Source organism: Phoenix dactylifera, chromosome 8 (assembly GCF_009389715.1).
Source record: "Phoenix dactylifera cultivar Barhee BC4 chromosome 8, palm_55x_up_171113_PBpolish2nd_filt_p, whole genome shotgun sequence".
Lineage (NCBI taxonomy): Eukaryota > Viridiplantae > Streptophyta > Magnoliopsida > Arecales > Arecaceae > Phoenix > Phoenix dactylifera.
The window spans coordinates 26164827-26180375 of NC_052399.1; the positions used below are offsets into that span (position 1 = coordinate 26164827).

At 38.8% G+C, this 15549-nt stretch overlaps 1 protein-coding gene across 1 annotated transcript; it reads left to right on the forward strand.

Annotated features, from left to right (window-relative positions):
* The first annotated feature begins 3275 nt into the window (after nt 1–3275).
* LOC120111795 (vacuolar iron transporter 1-like) lies at nt 3276–6970 on the forward strand. The gene is made up of 4 exons (XM_039129697.1): nt 3276–3612; nt 3922–4007; nt 4091–4205; nt 6503–6970. The coding sequence occupies exons 1-4, from the start codon at nt 3338–3340 to the stop codon at nt 6801–6803; spliced, it is 777 nt and encodes a 258-aa protein (XP_038985625.1). The 5' UTR covers nt 3276–3337; the 3' UTR covers nt 6804–6970.
* The last annotated feature ends 8579 nt before the right edge of the window (nt 6971–15549 follow it).

A 15549-nucleotide genomic window follows, 5' to 3' on the forward strand; every position in this document is an offset into this window, starting at 1 on the left:
TGATTTTGGTACCTTATTTTATGTTCCCATTTCATTTTGACTCATATCCTTTTTTTCAGAAAATTTGTTGAGCTGAATTTATAAAAAAATCTCATACTTCCATCCTTTTTTATGAACAATACCGAGCTCACCAAGGTGATACACTAGGTCGGATACAACTCTTGTCCAACAAAATTTGCGGTTGATCTTTCAATTCTTTCGACTCAAAGAGGGCCATCCGATAAGGGGCTTTGAAAAAGTTTCTGAACCTGGTACTACATTAGTGGTAAATTCAATTTTTCTATCCGGTGGCAATCTCGGTAAATCCTTGGATAAAGCATCAGAAAATTGATTCATTAGAGAAATATGCTCTAACCTCAAATCATCTTGACAAGCATTCCTTACTGAAATTAACCACGTAGCCATTGCACCCCTTTTTTAGCATTCGTCCAGCTTACAAAACCGAGATGATACATGGAGGGGTAACTCCTATATTTTCAATGCAATTGAACTCTAGTTCACCCAGTATCTAAAAATTCACACTCTTTCCGTGACATACCGTTGAGGCCTGATAAGCAGAAAACCAATCCATCCCTAGAATGACATCCAAAATCCCGCATATCTAGTAGTGTTTGACCAGCAAGCAACTCTTTGTCTCTTACTCTGACTCTACATGACATATATATAGTATCGGTTTTCAATATACCACCTACTTGTGTCTCAACATATAATTTAGTTTTCATAGGTTTGCATGACATATCATGTTCTCTAATAAAGGCAGTAGATATAAATGAATGCGTAACACCAAGATCAGAGAAGACATAAGCATAAACATCAAACATTGGAATGGCACTTGTTGCCACCACATTAGAGGCCCAGCAATCTATTGTGTAAGGGCATAAATTCTTCCTTATAGCTTTTGACTTCCTTTTCTTGAGTAGATTTATTCTTGTTTCCTTAAGGGCAATCTGATATTCGGTGGCCCTCTGACCGCAACCAAAACAAAAACCAATATTTCAAGGGCAATTCATATCTCAGTCACATTTAGAATATTTACCACTCTCTTTCTTTCAGTTTTATCATTTACAGACCTCTTAGTTGGATCCTTATTATTCTTATTCCACCTTGAGATTCATCTGACTTGTTCATTTTCTTTTGATTTTTTTCCCTTTCAGCATGGGCTTAATTGACTTTTATTTCAATTATTAATGCTTTGTTCACCACAGCTACATACGTAGTCAACTCGTATGGCACCACTTGTTTTCTAATTTCTATCTTCAATCTGATCTTAAATTTATGTACTCAATCTTGCTCATCTTTAACTAACTCTAGAACAAATTTGGCCAGCTCCATCAATTTAGCTTCATATTTCACAACTGTCATATTTCTTTATGTCAAATGAATAAACACCTCCTCTTTCTGCATCATCACACTCCATGGGAAGTACTTGTTATAAAATACTCCTCAAAATCTCTCCTATATGAGTTGTTCCCTATCTTGTTCATATTTGCATTCCAGGATCCACCACCAATTGAATGTCCATCTTGTAACATGCAAGATGCTAAAGGATCTTTTCGTCATCACAACATCTCGAAATAGCAAATGCTTTCTCCATTTTCATAAACTAATTTTCAACTTCCAAAGGTTCTGTAGTCTTCTTGAAATTCGATGGAGCCAACTTCTTGAACTCTAGAATATTGCTTCGTTACTCTTGTTGTTCCCGTCCTTACTGTTACTATGCATGTCATTGTAGCTGCATCTGTTGTTATTGTTGTATCAATTATTGTTGGAGAAATTAGTACTATATTTGCTACTGTATCTGCATCTGCATCACTAACTATGATCTGCATTATTTGGGCCATACCTGATTCTTGCTGCTCTATTTGAATGTTTTTGGCAGGATCAATGACTCCCTTCTACTAAAGAGTGTCACTGACCGGCTGAGAAATACTGTCATCTTGCTAGTTTTGAAGCCTCTCCAGCAGCATCTCAACAGCCCTTGTCATCTGACGTGGAGGCATCTTAACTTATATCCATCAAATTGCAGTAACCAAAAGTGGTGTCGGTCAGCATTTGAGAGGAAGCCAAGGGAGAACCAAAGGCTATACTTCAATTGGTGGCTAGGATCATTGGTGGGGGATAAAAGGGAGGCTAATGGGGCTTACATAAAGTGGAGGGAAGCACCAAAAATTCACCTCGACATCGGAATCCCTCTAGTGAAATTGTGAAGAAGGAGACTCCAATCGGAAGTCTGCCTTCGTCACTATACATGCAGTGCACTTGTGTCTTTTTTGATTTTTTTTGTTTCTTTTTTCTTTTGGGTTGTTTTCTTTATCTGTGCCGGTCAAGTGGATCAGGCCTATCTCTCTAATAGTTTTGAAGAGCTGCGTGTTACTGTCACATATCTAAACTTTGGTAAAATAATGTTTTATTCAACTTTTTTTGTTTCTTGAGGCAATAAGTCTACCATACATACCTTGAATATGCTCCATAAAAAAAGGATTTTGCTGATAAGTCTACCATATATACCTTTAATATGCTCCATAAAAATTGATTTTGCTACATTACATTGTAAGGCAAATAATAGCTGTTATTTGTCCACTCTAGCTGTGAACAAGTTTTTTCAGGAAATAAATATTACCTATTTTAACAATAACCTTATCATTGAAATATACAAATAGGAAACACGACTACAAATATTTGACAATTTTATGGTGTAATGATGATATAGCATTTGTTTAAGCTCTACAACAGATATCATTAATGCTACAAAAAAATTGCTAAACCTAAATTGTTATAAGTTTCTGACAGTCATTAAATTTAAGAAAATAGTTTGTATTGTCACATATGGAGATTGCAATACATGGATGAATACTGGATGGGAAGCACCGTATCTCAATCCAATAATCCCTTCATATGGCACTCTTTCCCAATTTTCCAAAGTTAAAAAGGAGCTAGCTAGAATGATACACAAAGGCCATCATACATTGCGATCACAATATATGACAACATAAACCTACTAATCCAGCGAGCTAATATCTCAGACCCTTATAATCACATTTTCAATAAATGGAAGCGAAGGATGAATGGAAACACTGCACTTAGATTAAAAATACGTCAAGAGCCTATCTTTGCACGGCCATTGGGCAAGGATGCGATATACCATATCACCGTACAACATTAATGCTCGAGCGGTCTTGGGCATTTCCGTAAAATACGTGATTCTATTGTCTTCTTTCGGACGCTCCCAGAATTCACAGCACACGCGTCCGCAGATTATAATGGCCTTGCGTCTCCCCATTTCTACTGCCAGCCAAAGACGGAAAAAACCGAACCTCGAAGAGACCAAAGAAGAGGAATGGTGCTCGAAGAAGGCAGGGCGGTGACCAAAACCACGTCGGCGGCGGCGATGGGTTCGACGTCGGCGACGGAGAAGCTTCTGCAGAAGCATCAGGAGAATCACTTCACGGCGGGGCAGGTGGTCCGGGACGTCATCATGGGCGTCTCCGACGGCCTCACCGTCCCATTCGCACTGGCCGCCGGGCTATCCGGCACCTCCGCCCCCTCCTCCATCATCCTCACCGCCGGCATCGCCGAGGTCGCCGCCGGCGCCATCTCCATGGGCCTCGGCGGGTACTTCTCCTCCTCTCTACCCCAATCCCGTCACTAATTAATCGCTCGTCTTCGGTGAGGTTACCACCACCCTCGGACCCGTCCAAAAATGGAATCGGTGGTGGTGTCCCGAGACCGTTGCGGCCTGAAAGGCAAAGGCCGGAGTTTTTTTTTTTGTTGTTTTTTTGGTGCGGTAATCGAAGCGGGAGATTCCCAAGTCTAGGATATTCCGGAACCGCCCCAACGACGCGGGGAAAGAAGGATTCACCGAATCAACGGTCAAGATTGGCTTGAGGTGCTGCTTTTGGTTTTGATTTGTACACGTGGCAGGTATCTGGCGGCGAAGCGCGAGGCGGACCACTACATGCGAGAGTTGAAGCGGGAGCAGGAGGAAATCATCACGGTCCCGGATGCAGGTGAGTGCGTGCACACCGTTTCATTGTTATGGTGGGGCTTCCTTTGGCCGTTCGAGTTTGATCTGACGGTCAGATTTTGTCAGAGGCGGCGGAGATCGGGGATATTCTGTCGCAGTATGGGCTTCAGCCGCACGAGTATAATCCGATGGTGAACGCGCTCCGGAAAAATCCGCAAGCATGGCTCGATTTCATGATGAAGTAAGTGGATTTTTTATTTGTGGAACTGGTTAAGCTATTCTTTTCGGCAGGGACACTAGAACTTCATTGTGGAGCACCGTGGTGGGAATTTTGTAAGAAAACCTGGGTATTTTTATCATAGATTTTTTTTTCCATCAATACCCTTATAAAAAATCAAATTTATATGAATATTTTATTAAAATTTATATTTATTTTTTTATCCTCATAAAATACTGTTTTTTGCACAGAAGCTCTAATATAACGATTTTTTTAACACTGTTAATAAAAACCATATTTATTTTAATTAAAAATAAAATAAATTTTTGAATTTATTTTTTTGTCCTTATCGCGATCGTCTTATAAATGTTTTTTCACGTCTATCCTTGAAAATATTTTAGTTATTTTAATTCGAAACCATTAATTTTTTAATGGTATTAGATGGTATGAGTACTTATGCAAAAATAAGGATAAAAAAAGGTAAAATAGCAAAACAAGTGCTTTACGAAGGTATACATGCAATTATTAATTTTGAAATGGTATTCATACAAAATTTGATATTTAAGAAGGTATTCATGCAAAATACTTTTATAACACCATGCATCGATCTTCTCTAATTAGGGGCTCAACTAGAAAGGCCCACTCAAAATATTATTATATTTTTATTTAAATTTTACATATTGATTTAGGGAGGGGGGGATGGTTAGACTTATTTATTTAATTTGCCAAGAATATGCATTTGATGATTCCAAGTGACTTTGCCCCCTAGACCTAAGTACAAACAAGTGATAAGCTTTTTTTTTTTTTGACTACTTTTCACTTTGTACTTAGATTTAGGGGAAAAACCATGGGAGACTACTAAATATTTGCATATGTGCATGTATGTTCTAATTTTTAGTGGACCGCTATGTCCCTATCCTCATGATTGCTTACAAGAATGTTTATAAATATTAAGCTACCTAGATTTCATATGCATCTATTATCAATTTGTGTGCCTTATTTTAACTTCATATATGCCTTTCTATGAGAGTAGTGCTTATTGGATTACTCAAGTCCAAATAAAAAAAATACCTATTTTCGCTAATACGAAAGTAAAATATATTTTTTCTGAAAAATCAGAGAAATTAAGTTCAACATTTTCTATGTTCGTTGCAAGATGCTTTGAATATCGAACCTTTGTTTCTTGTCGTGGATGAGCTTTCCATGAGGCTTTCTGAAGAAAAGCAAAGGTGAATCCATTTAAAATGAAAAGTGTGTATTGATGAATTGTCTTAAAAAAAAAGTATCAGGTTTCTTTTCTGTTCAAAGAATCTTTTTTTGGCTACCACAAAAAGAATCAACTTATTATTTGCTTCTTACCATTTTTTTTTTATTTTTTGAGATAATAACATTCATGGCAAACAGCTTAAGTTCACAATCCTAGTTATCTTTGGAGGAAATTTTGAGTTCAAATTGAAAGTAATACTTTTGGTTTTAAAGAAAGCATGGGAGATTTGAGGGCATAAATGTTGAGAATTATTTTGGAAAGATATGCTGGATTTATATACACCTGTTTTCCTTGACAACTATGCAGTTGCTGGTGTATGTAAACATTGGATCTTACAAGGTGGATCCTTGTAACATAAATTGGTCCTAAACTTGTTGGAGTCGCTAATGAATCCTTTCTTCTGCTCTGGTTGGTCTAAATTTATACTTTATAGATATCATGTCCGTCCTTATTATTTCATCTTATATGATTTTAGATCTATTTCTATCCTTCTTTCCATCTACATGTATCAAATCGCTCCTTTGAAGTCATGATGAGTATATTTCCCAAAAATTAAGTATATTAATAAAAGAAGATCTAGTACAAATATTTTAGGCATAAGCATGTGTAGATTGTATGAATATAGAATGCACCTTAGGCATTTGAGTAAATTATTCTTGTTTCTTGTGAAGCTTGTATTTCATGCTTACATGCTGCAAGATCAGTTAGGTATGACTGGTGCAAAATATGGCACCAGAATATACCTACGTCACTACAATTTAACTGAAGAACCACTTTCAATAAAATCATAAAATTATGTCCACTGCTTATTATTTATGTTATAAAATTATGATCCGGTCATCCTCTTCTTTTGATCTCTCAAACAACAAGCAAGTCAAGATGAACATCATCAGAATGACAACAGCATTAGCAATCACCTTTTCAAACAATAGTCTGACTTACATCAATGCTCGGATAATTAGTATCTAGATGAACTAAGCTTCATATAGCCAACTCGAAGAAGATGAAACAACTGTTCATTATGGCTATGACAGTAACTGATCCTGTCTTTCAGGTTTGAACTAGGCCTTGAGAAGCCCGAGCCAAGGAGGGCATTGCAGAGTGCTCTAACAATTGCCCTGGCATATATAGTGGGTGGCCTGGTGCCTCTCTTGCCCTATGTGTTCATCACGACAGCTGAGAAGGCGATGCTGACATCAATTGGTGTAACCCTCACGGCGCTTCTTATCTTTGGCTGCTTGAAGGGCCACTTCACTGGCAACCGTCCTCTTCAAAGTGCTATTCAGACAGCCTTCATTGGAGCACTTGCTTCTGCTGCTGCCTACGCCATGGCGAAACTTGTCCAAGGTGCATGAGGGTGAGCGCATGCAACTATAATGTACTGCTTACAATGGTCCATCATCATCACCAGCATGCATATGGATAGATATGTCTTATTTCATTAAACTGTAGTTTCTTTTCCTGTAAAAGTAGCCGCTATCAGAAGTGCGATTAAATGGGTGAAGTTACTGTCTTTTTACAAGATTTGGCTTTTTGAATTGCATATGGATAACTGCTTTATTGTTAAAAATATCTTGTTATCTTGGATCTACTGATCACGTTATCAAAGAAGAGAGAGTGAACCATAGTGTCCGATCTATTTGGCATTAATAAAGCTGATTTTACGAAGGAATCTTTATGGCCTTCCAAGGACTTCATATATAAGATATAGTCCTTGGTGCGTCCCAGCTCACACGGCCCTCATTCACCATTGTCCCAAACTCCTCCGGTTCCCTCCTCCTTTGCCTTCCAGACTTCACTGTTTCCCCCAAGAACCAGTCCACTCCACCCACAATAGAAACCATCATCCAACATCCGGGAACCACCCACTCCTTCAGAATACAACAAAAGCCACACGGTTTCTCAAACCCCCCTTTCCTACTCTCATAGGGAGATGGATGAAGGTAACCAGAAATCACCAACGGACACCACCGCCGAACTGCACCAGAGCAAGCAAAATGACTTACAGGTTTGGCAGGACACACACCACACCAGAGCATCCCTCCTTGAGACAACGAACCGGCCTTATCACAGTAGTAGACAACACAATGGAACAGAGAAGAAGGCAACGGGACAGGACTGCAAGCAACCGTTGGATGGTCACAGTCAAGGACGTGCGACGTACGCTGAAGTTTTGCAGAGGGACGGACCCGGAAGACACCTCCCATGCGCTCCACACGCATTCCCGCCAACCACGGCATGACAAATCAGTCGAACGCCAGTCTGAGCACCACCGTCACCTGTTTCCCTCCAGCGTTGCCCTAGTTCTTTAAAAAGGGTACATGCTTTGTTGGAGTTTTAATTAAAAAAAGTTTTAAAATTTCTTTCTTATTTTCTTTTTTTAATCTTTTTTTTCTTTTCTTAGTATCTTAAGGAGCCAGTTGGGTCAACTTCTCCAACAATTGTGCTCGTTATAGGAGTATCGGGCTAAGCCGAGTTGTTGTATCTTGGAGACGAGGTCGCTGCAATCCCGCACGTAGGGGGTGAATCATGTTCTTAGAGCACTGTATATCACACGTCTTTGTCTAGACAAACTTTTCTTCAATCTTCTAAAATTATTTTAGTGAATTATTTTTTATAATACTATTATAAAATAATGATATAACAATTTCTAGATAATATATTTTTTTTCCAACAGTCTGAAAATGTAATTTTAGTAGAGAATCGTTGTAGTAACATTGTTATTGGAAGCTTGCTTGATATGCAGTATTTTTCTTTTTTAATAAGATGATCTCGTGGCCTATGACATTTGATGATTTACTATATAGTACATAAAAGGCTAGAAAATAAGTGTGGATCTACCAACAGTAGCCTATTATGGAGATAGGTATGATAGATGGTGGTAACCATCATCATCATCATTGTCATCACAACATTATTTCAATAGTTATTGAAAGGAGGGACATCTAAGCATGAATGCAAGAGAATTGAACACTATAGTATGTTGTTGTTCTCACATGCTAACTTGGCTGGATATAGTTGAAAATAATTTTCAATTTATCTGAATTTTTAACGAGAAATGCTTAAGGGCATCTCTCTTGTACCTGTTCAATTAACCAGCCCTACGTGACAATTATTCTTCCAATCATATGATGGCATGTTAACTCGACAATATACAATAAAATAAGATATACAATACTACCTATATTGTAGAATATGAGGCAATCAATTGGATGCATCATGGCTTGTGCTTACATGAGAGTCAAGAAGAGTGTCATTGAAGAATGTAGTTGGGTTCCCATCGTCATTAAGGGCTATATGATGCTTCATCATATGCAAATATCCGTGATAAAAAGGAGCATATGGAACTACCTTTGGACAAATCATAATCATTTAGATAGTCTTTGGATATCTATAACTGCAAAATGCATTTAAATGAGATTATATTTGGTTGTAGTTGTTGCATTTACAACTATAATTTCAATGCTTGATGTAGTGGTTTTGTAGTTGCAGGAATATACCATCACATATTTGTTTGCCTATATATGATAACTGTAGATGTACTTGGTTGTATTTCAAAAATGGTATTAATTATGTCTGAACCGGCTAGGATTTAAACCCATCATAAAGATGCTTCCAAAGATTTTTTTAGTTGCAGTAGTTTGTCCTACGACCAATTTGGCTATAAAACAAAATATTGAAAATGGACCTCCAAACATAGTTTGACCCATAAGAAAGTCATATTGCTCTGAAAATTCTGCAAATAGATTTTTTGCAACTTTAAAAATCGTTCAGAAATTTTCTGCAGTTTTAAAATATTTGCAAAATTTTTCTGCAACTTTAAAGTTTGTGCAAAAATTTTCTGCAGTTTTAAAATATTTGCAGAATTTTTCTGCAACTTTAAAGTTTGTGCAAAAGAACTTTAAAAATCTGTGTAGAAAATTACTGCGGCTTTAAAATCTCTGGAGATTTTTTTTTACAACTTCAAATTCTGTGCAATCTATTTTTTGGAATTTTTAATTTTTGTGCAGAATTTTCTGCATCTTTAAAATTTGTGCAGAAACTCCAACATTTTTAAAAGCTGTACAGAAATTATTGTTGCTTTAAAAACTGTGTCTGTTATTAGCTGTTCTCAAAATATATACTGCTGCTTTAAAAATGTGCAAAAATTACAAATTTACATTACTTGTTATATTTCTTAGTGTGGTTATTTAATTTATTGATATTATTACTCTTTATTGTATTTATTTCAAAACCTAGAATCTAACTCAAAATCTTATGAATTAAAAGGGTACTAACAAAAAGATAAACCGACATATCCAGATTCATCATGAATTTGTAAGATAACTCAAAAAAAGCAATGCCATTTTCTTGAAATTTATCAAGTATAAGAAAACTTGGTAGGTAAATTAACCAAGGATTTATCTAGGAGTGGAGTCCTAGATTTATCGAGAGGGATGGGGCTTAAGCCCACTATTTGGTCACCGATAGTGGATACGTAACCACTGTGATTGGAGATCCATGAAGGAGGTTCAATGTAGTAGAAACGAAATTGATTTGAGTGATCGTGTTAGAGCATATTTTTCGAAATATATCTCCTCCCATCCTGAGTGTTTTTATTAGCGACAAAAATATATTAGAAATGTTGAGTTACACTCTTAATGAGTTCAAGATAGAAAATTTGCAGAATATTCGGTCGCAAATATCCTTAGAGGATTTACCTATGTGAGAATTGTTGTATAGGCCGCAACTAGAGATTTGGGTTAATCCTAATAAAATTTTTATGAAAAATCAAGGTACCAAGCGCAAGGCCTTTAAATAATGTTGATCGTATATAGACCAAATTGATCCATACTGTGTGTGTGATAAGTAGAAGTCTGAGTTAAAGGACCTAGTTCAAGGTCTAATCTATTATGGTTCTTTCAAATAGATACTATATATTAACACTAAGTGAGGTTCAAGTCAATGGACACCTCACCCATTGTATAGTATAAGTTGCCCATATATTCTACTTTATTTTTTAAAAAAATTTAAATCTTTTGTGGTGAATTATTGGAGTTTTAATTAAAAAAGGATTTAAATTTTTATCCCCTAAACTTTAGTTGTTTTAAATGCTTTAAAATAGCTTTTTGCAGGACACCTCTTTTAGAAGAGTTGTGACTCTTCGGAAGAAAATGTTGGCTTTCGAAAAAATACGATGTTTCCAAAATATTACATATCTTCGAAAAAATTGCATCTCTTCAGTCTTTGGATAGAGTCTATAAATAGATTCCTTCGAAATTAATCCTAATCAAATCCAACCGCTCTCTCTTTTTTACTAGTACTTTATTTTCGAAGGGTTTCTTCCATTGACAGAATTCTTCCACTCTTCAACTTTCTGTTTTCTATCTTTTCTTCTTTTTATTTTTTTTTATTTTTATCTTTTCTTTTTTTCTGGGTATTTGAAGGAGTCGATCGGGTCAAGCCTCTCCAGTGATCGTGCTCGTTAGAGAAGGATTGGACTGAGCCAGGTTGTTAAACATTGGAGACGAGATCGCTGCAAACCTGTACTAGGAAGTGGATTACGTTCTTAGAGCAGTGTATAGCACACGCCTCGATCCAAGCAAACTTTTCTCAATCTTCTGAATTTATTTTAGTGAATTATATATCATTTTCTAGGCAATAATTTTTTCCAACATGTTTCACCCAACTCGTACCATTTCAAAGCGTCATGCAGGAACCCCATCCACTGTTTTAGGTGTCTGCGCTTTGGCCACCGAGCTAGAAGGTGGAGAGTAGCCCAACCATTGTTCAAAGCCTCCCCGAAATGCCCTACCAAGCATCCCTCAACAATGCGCCTTATATCCCCAATGGGCGGAGTCTTCGAGCGTCTTCATTCCGTTCTCATCTGAAATAGCAAACATTTTCTGCTATGGTCGAGTTGCATGCGCATGTGGAATCCCACCGCAGCCTGATCAAGACCGACGACATCTCTTCAACCCTAGCCCATAAGGCAAGGAAAACGAGTTCCTGGACGGTGAGGAAACTCTCCCCAAGAGAGTTCTTTGTGTCTTGTACCCAAACCCAAAATGCAAACTCTGATGGCTGAGGGACATATTTGGGGGGATGGATTCTTATTGATCGTCAACCACTGGGACCCTTACAAGAATGGAGTGCATCAGAAACTCAAGTTCAAAGTTTTATGCAACACTTCAGAACTCCTACTGAATTGTTGGACAACAGAAGTGGTCGCATTCATAATCTTCGGGTTCGGAGTAGCCCATAGAGCTAGCCGAACAAGTCTAAGGTGGGAAGATCTCTCAGGGTTTGACATTATCTTTTTTTGAGAACAAGGCCGACGCAACTCTTAGGCGAGAGAGGCGGTCGCCTAAGGCCCCGGCCCAAAAAAGGCCTACTGCAGGAAATGCCTCAAAGACAAAACAAAAAGGAAAAAGGCCCCCATTAGTGAGTTCATCTTAGGTCCGCCCACTGCAAGGAAGGCCTCAAAGATAAAACAGAAAGAAAAAAATGCCTCTATTAGTGAGCTCACCTTAGGCTCCCAAATGTATTGGGCCGCTCCTGTTTGTGAAATACAGAGCATCCCAGAGAAGGTGAAAGTAATGGTGGGACCTTACTCCTATATTTTTAACGTCATTGTTTACTTCTTTATAGAACAGGAACCGCGATATGAACCCTCTGCATCTTCCGACGATGGACGAAATGAGAATGAAGACAACGATTGGGAGTTCTAGAATGACACATCCGGTCCCTCCTTCGCCAGCGGATCGTGGCGTCATCATCTTCGCCAGTCTGAAGAAAGCCGGTCGACCGACCAGTCGAACATGAAAGGCTCCATCTGGCTCGACCACTCTCAATCATGGTCTGATCAAACCAAATATCCTTCCTGACCTGTTTCAAAGGAATCAAAAAATTGTAGTTCACTCTCCCACCCTTATAGAACCTTCACCGCTAGGACTTGACCCCTTGCTGATCGTCAGCAAGCTTTTTTGTGAGCCTAAGAACTATTTCCCATGTCGAATTCAAACTCAAGACACTCCTATAGTAGAACCGTTATTGGTCACATCACGATGATGTGCATCCTGCTTTGCCCATTAGTCAACTGTTCCTTGGTGTTCCTTTGTCTCGTGAGCTGTTACACTTCCGACCTGAGATCGCAAGCCGAGAATCGCATGCAAGGTATCTTAGCATGATATCATAAATATGCAGCAGAACAATTTAACTAATAATATACAAATTTTATTTCCTTAACTAACTCAACTTACAAGGTCTCACAATTCTAACATTAGTCTATAATAAAATATCAATTTAAATAAACTCTAATCTAAGATAACTTGTGCCACAATTCTCTTAGTCGCTCTACAATATAGAAAACTCTGATATGCTAGTTCTCTGAATATATATATATATATATATATATATATATATATATATATATATATTATATAATGAGCTTAACAACCCAATAAACAATGAACACTCTATCTAAATAAATCAGGCAAGCAAATTGATAATAAATGCATAAAATAAACATTTTTGCAGTACTAATATATGAATCAAATCTTTCTTAAAATATTAGAATTTCGTTCATGAATTCATATTCTTTCAAATACTCAATTACCTTATCAATTATGAGCTATGACCACATGTTTCCTGTGGCAGAATCATAACACCGACTAATCTTCTAGTAGTGAGCTGTGCATCATTCTGCAGAAAGTCCTTCAGGGCCATTAGTTTGCTAGCAGTATGTTACTAATCATTTTGGACACGACCTTCAGGACAAATCATGTGCTAATGTATTAGCCCTCATTGGCGGGGTCCTCAATGTAACTAGGTCGAAATTCTTATAATTATAAATTCCATATTCCAGTCTAAAATTATGAGATGTCAAAATCAATTGATCAAATCCATAATAAGATCATATATTGTCATGACCTTCCGAAATAATATATTGCATAATAATATACCATGCATTAAATTCATACATTATGAGTAATACCACTTAAAAGTCATGAATATAATAATTTAATAGTTGTCAATAAACTTAGAAAAAGTGATACATTATTTACGAATCAAAATATCTTGTCCTTGGACCTACTGATCACATTGACAAAATAAATGAAGAGAAAGTAAACCGAAGTGTCTGATCTTTTTCGCATTAATAAAGCTGATTTCACGAAGAAATCTTTGTGGCCTTCCAAGGGCTTCATGTCAAACTTTCGACAGACCGAATAATTTTGGATATAATTAGATAGTCCTTGGTACTGGATTGTTCAGTACATTAGTTTATTGGAAAGCTCACTGACAAAATGTAGGCTGAAAACTGCTTTATTACTTACCAAGGATAGATTATGGTCTTAACATCGGGGAAGAATCACATGCTATGTGATATACGGGGCTGAAGTCGGCAGCCCTCGCCGACTTCAGCCCCGATTCAATCCAGGAGGAGCCGGAACAGAGGATCGCGATTGCGATCCTCTCCGGCTCCTTCGGGGGACAAATAGGGCAAGGGCGCCGCGGGTATCTCGCGGCGCCCCCCCCAGTTCATCCGCACGGCCGCGGATCTCGCTCGACCGCCGCGATTTTCGCGGCGGAGGGCTATTACGATGGGGCGATAAAACCCCATCTTTCCTTCCCCTAGGACCACCACCGAGATCCCTCTCCTTCCTCTCCTCCCCCCTCTCCTTCCTCTGCCCTTGCCTCCCAAGTAGCTGGCGTGCCGCCGGATCCACCACCATCACCACCCGTGCCTCCCCTGTTTCGAGATCTCCTTCCTTCTCGGAAAGCACCGCCGCCACCGCCGCTTGACCACCGGATCGAGCACCGACGGCCGAGATCTTCCTCCCACTGCCTCTGCCACCGCCGGTAAGCCCCCTTTTGCCTTGATTCCATGCCAAATAGCTGCTTTGCTCCCTCTGTTTTGGCCCCATGAACCGAGACCATTCTCGGTTGACTCTCGACCCCGGCCACCGCTACGGCCGCCGGCCGCTACTGCGGCCGGCTGGCCGTCGACCGAGAGGTGCCCTCCGGCCACCTAGGCCAACCACCCAGCCAGCCCTTTCCCCTCTCCCCTCTTCCTTCTCTTGCTATCCAACTCCCCTGTCCATGGGGAGTTTGGGGAAGATGAAGGCCCATCGTGGGCCAAACTGGGCCAACTTGGGCCTGGTTCACTAGGGGCCCAACTTGGGCCCAGTTCAATAGTGTTGGGCCCAGATGGGCCATGATCTTTTGTGGGCCCAATTTGGGCCCAGTTCAGCCTAGTTTGGGCCCTATTTGGGTCGTACCCTTTTGTGGGCCCAATCCAAATCCGAAACCCAGTCCAAACCCGAAATCCGTTTCGAACCCGAACCCGAATCCGAAACCCAATAGTATTATTTTTGATTTTTGCTTAGCTCTGAAATTAACAAAGAAATTAATTAAATGTTAACAGGTGAACCTGATCCGCCTACCTGAAGTAGGAATTAAGCGAGAAGAGGTAAGTAATTTAATACTTCAAGTGTAATTTCCAAATTATTTGATAAATAGATTAAATTCTGATAAATGTTTTGTATTCTGTAAAATGGGTCAGACATATTAAATATTATTTGAAAATTATGTTGTATGCTTTGAAATCCGCAAAATATGATTGGATAATTTATGAAATCTACTTTCTATATATATGCATTCTCAGCATGGCTATGATCTGTTCTGTTCTGGCCCCGCCAATGGGGATTATACGTTGGACCTGTCGACTTGTAATCTGTGAGGAACCGGTTTCGACACCGCGCCACCGGTGATTAGAATAGTGGTTTCTGGACACCGTGGCCACCGGTGACTAATAATAGTGGTTTCTGGCACTTTGTGCAACCCATGCCACTGGGTTACGTGGCCGTAGCCTATTATGTTGAGATTCTGGTATCAGATTTTTGAAAAAATAATAATAAGTTTTGAAAAGAGAAAAATGATATTATTTGTGATTTATTTCAGACATTATCCTGTATTTTTGATCTGATATGCTCTGACCCCACTCTGGGGTATTTTGTTGCTTACTGGGCTAGTGTAGCTCATTATTCTGTTTTCTCTACTTTTCAGATCCAGAGGCTTGATCGCACGGGATTGGGGAGTGCGTTAGATTTTCCGATGATT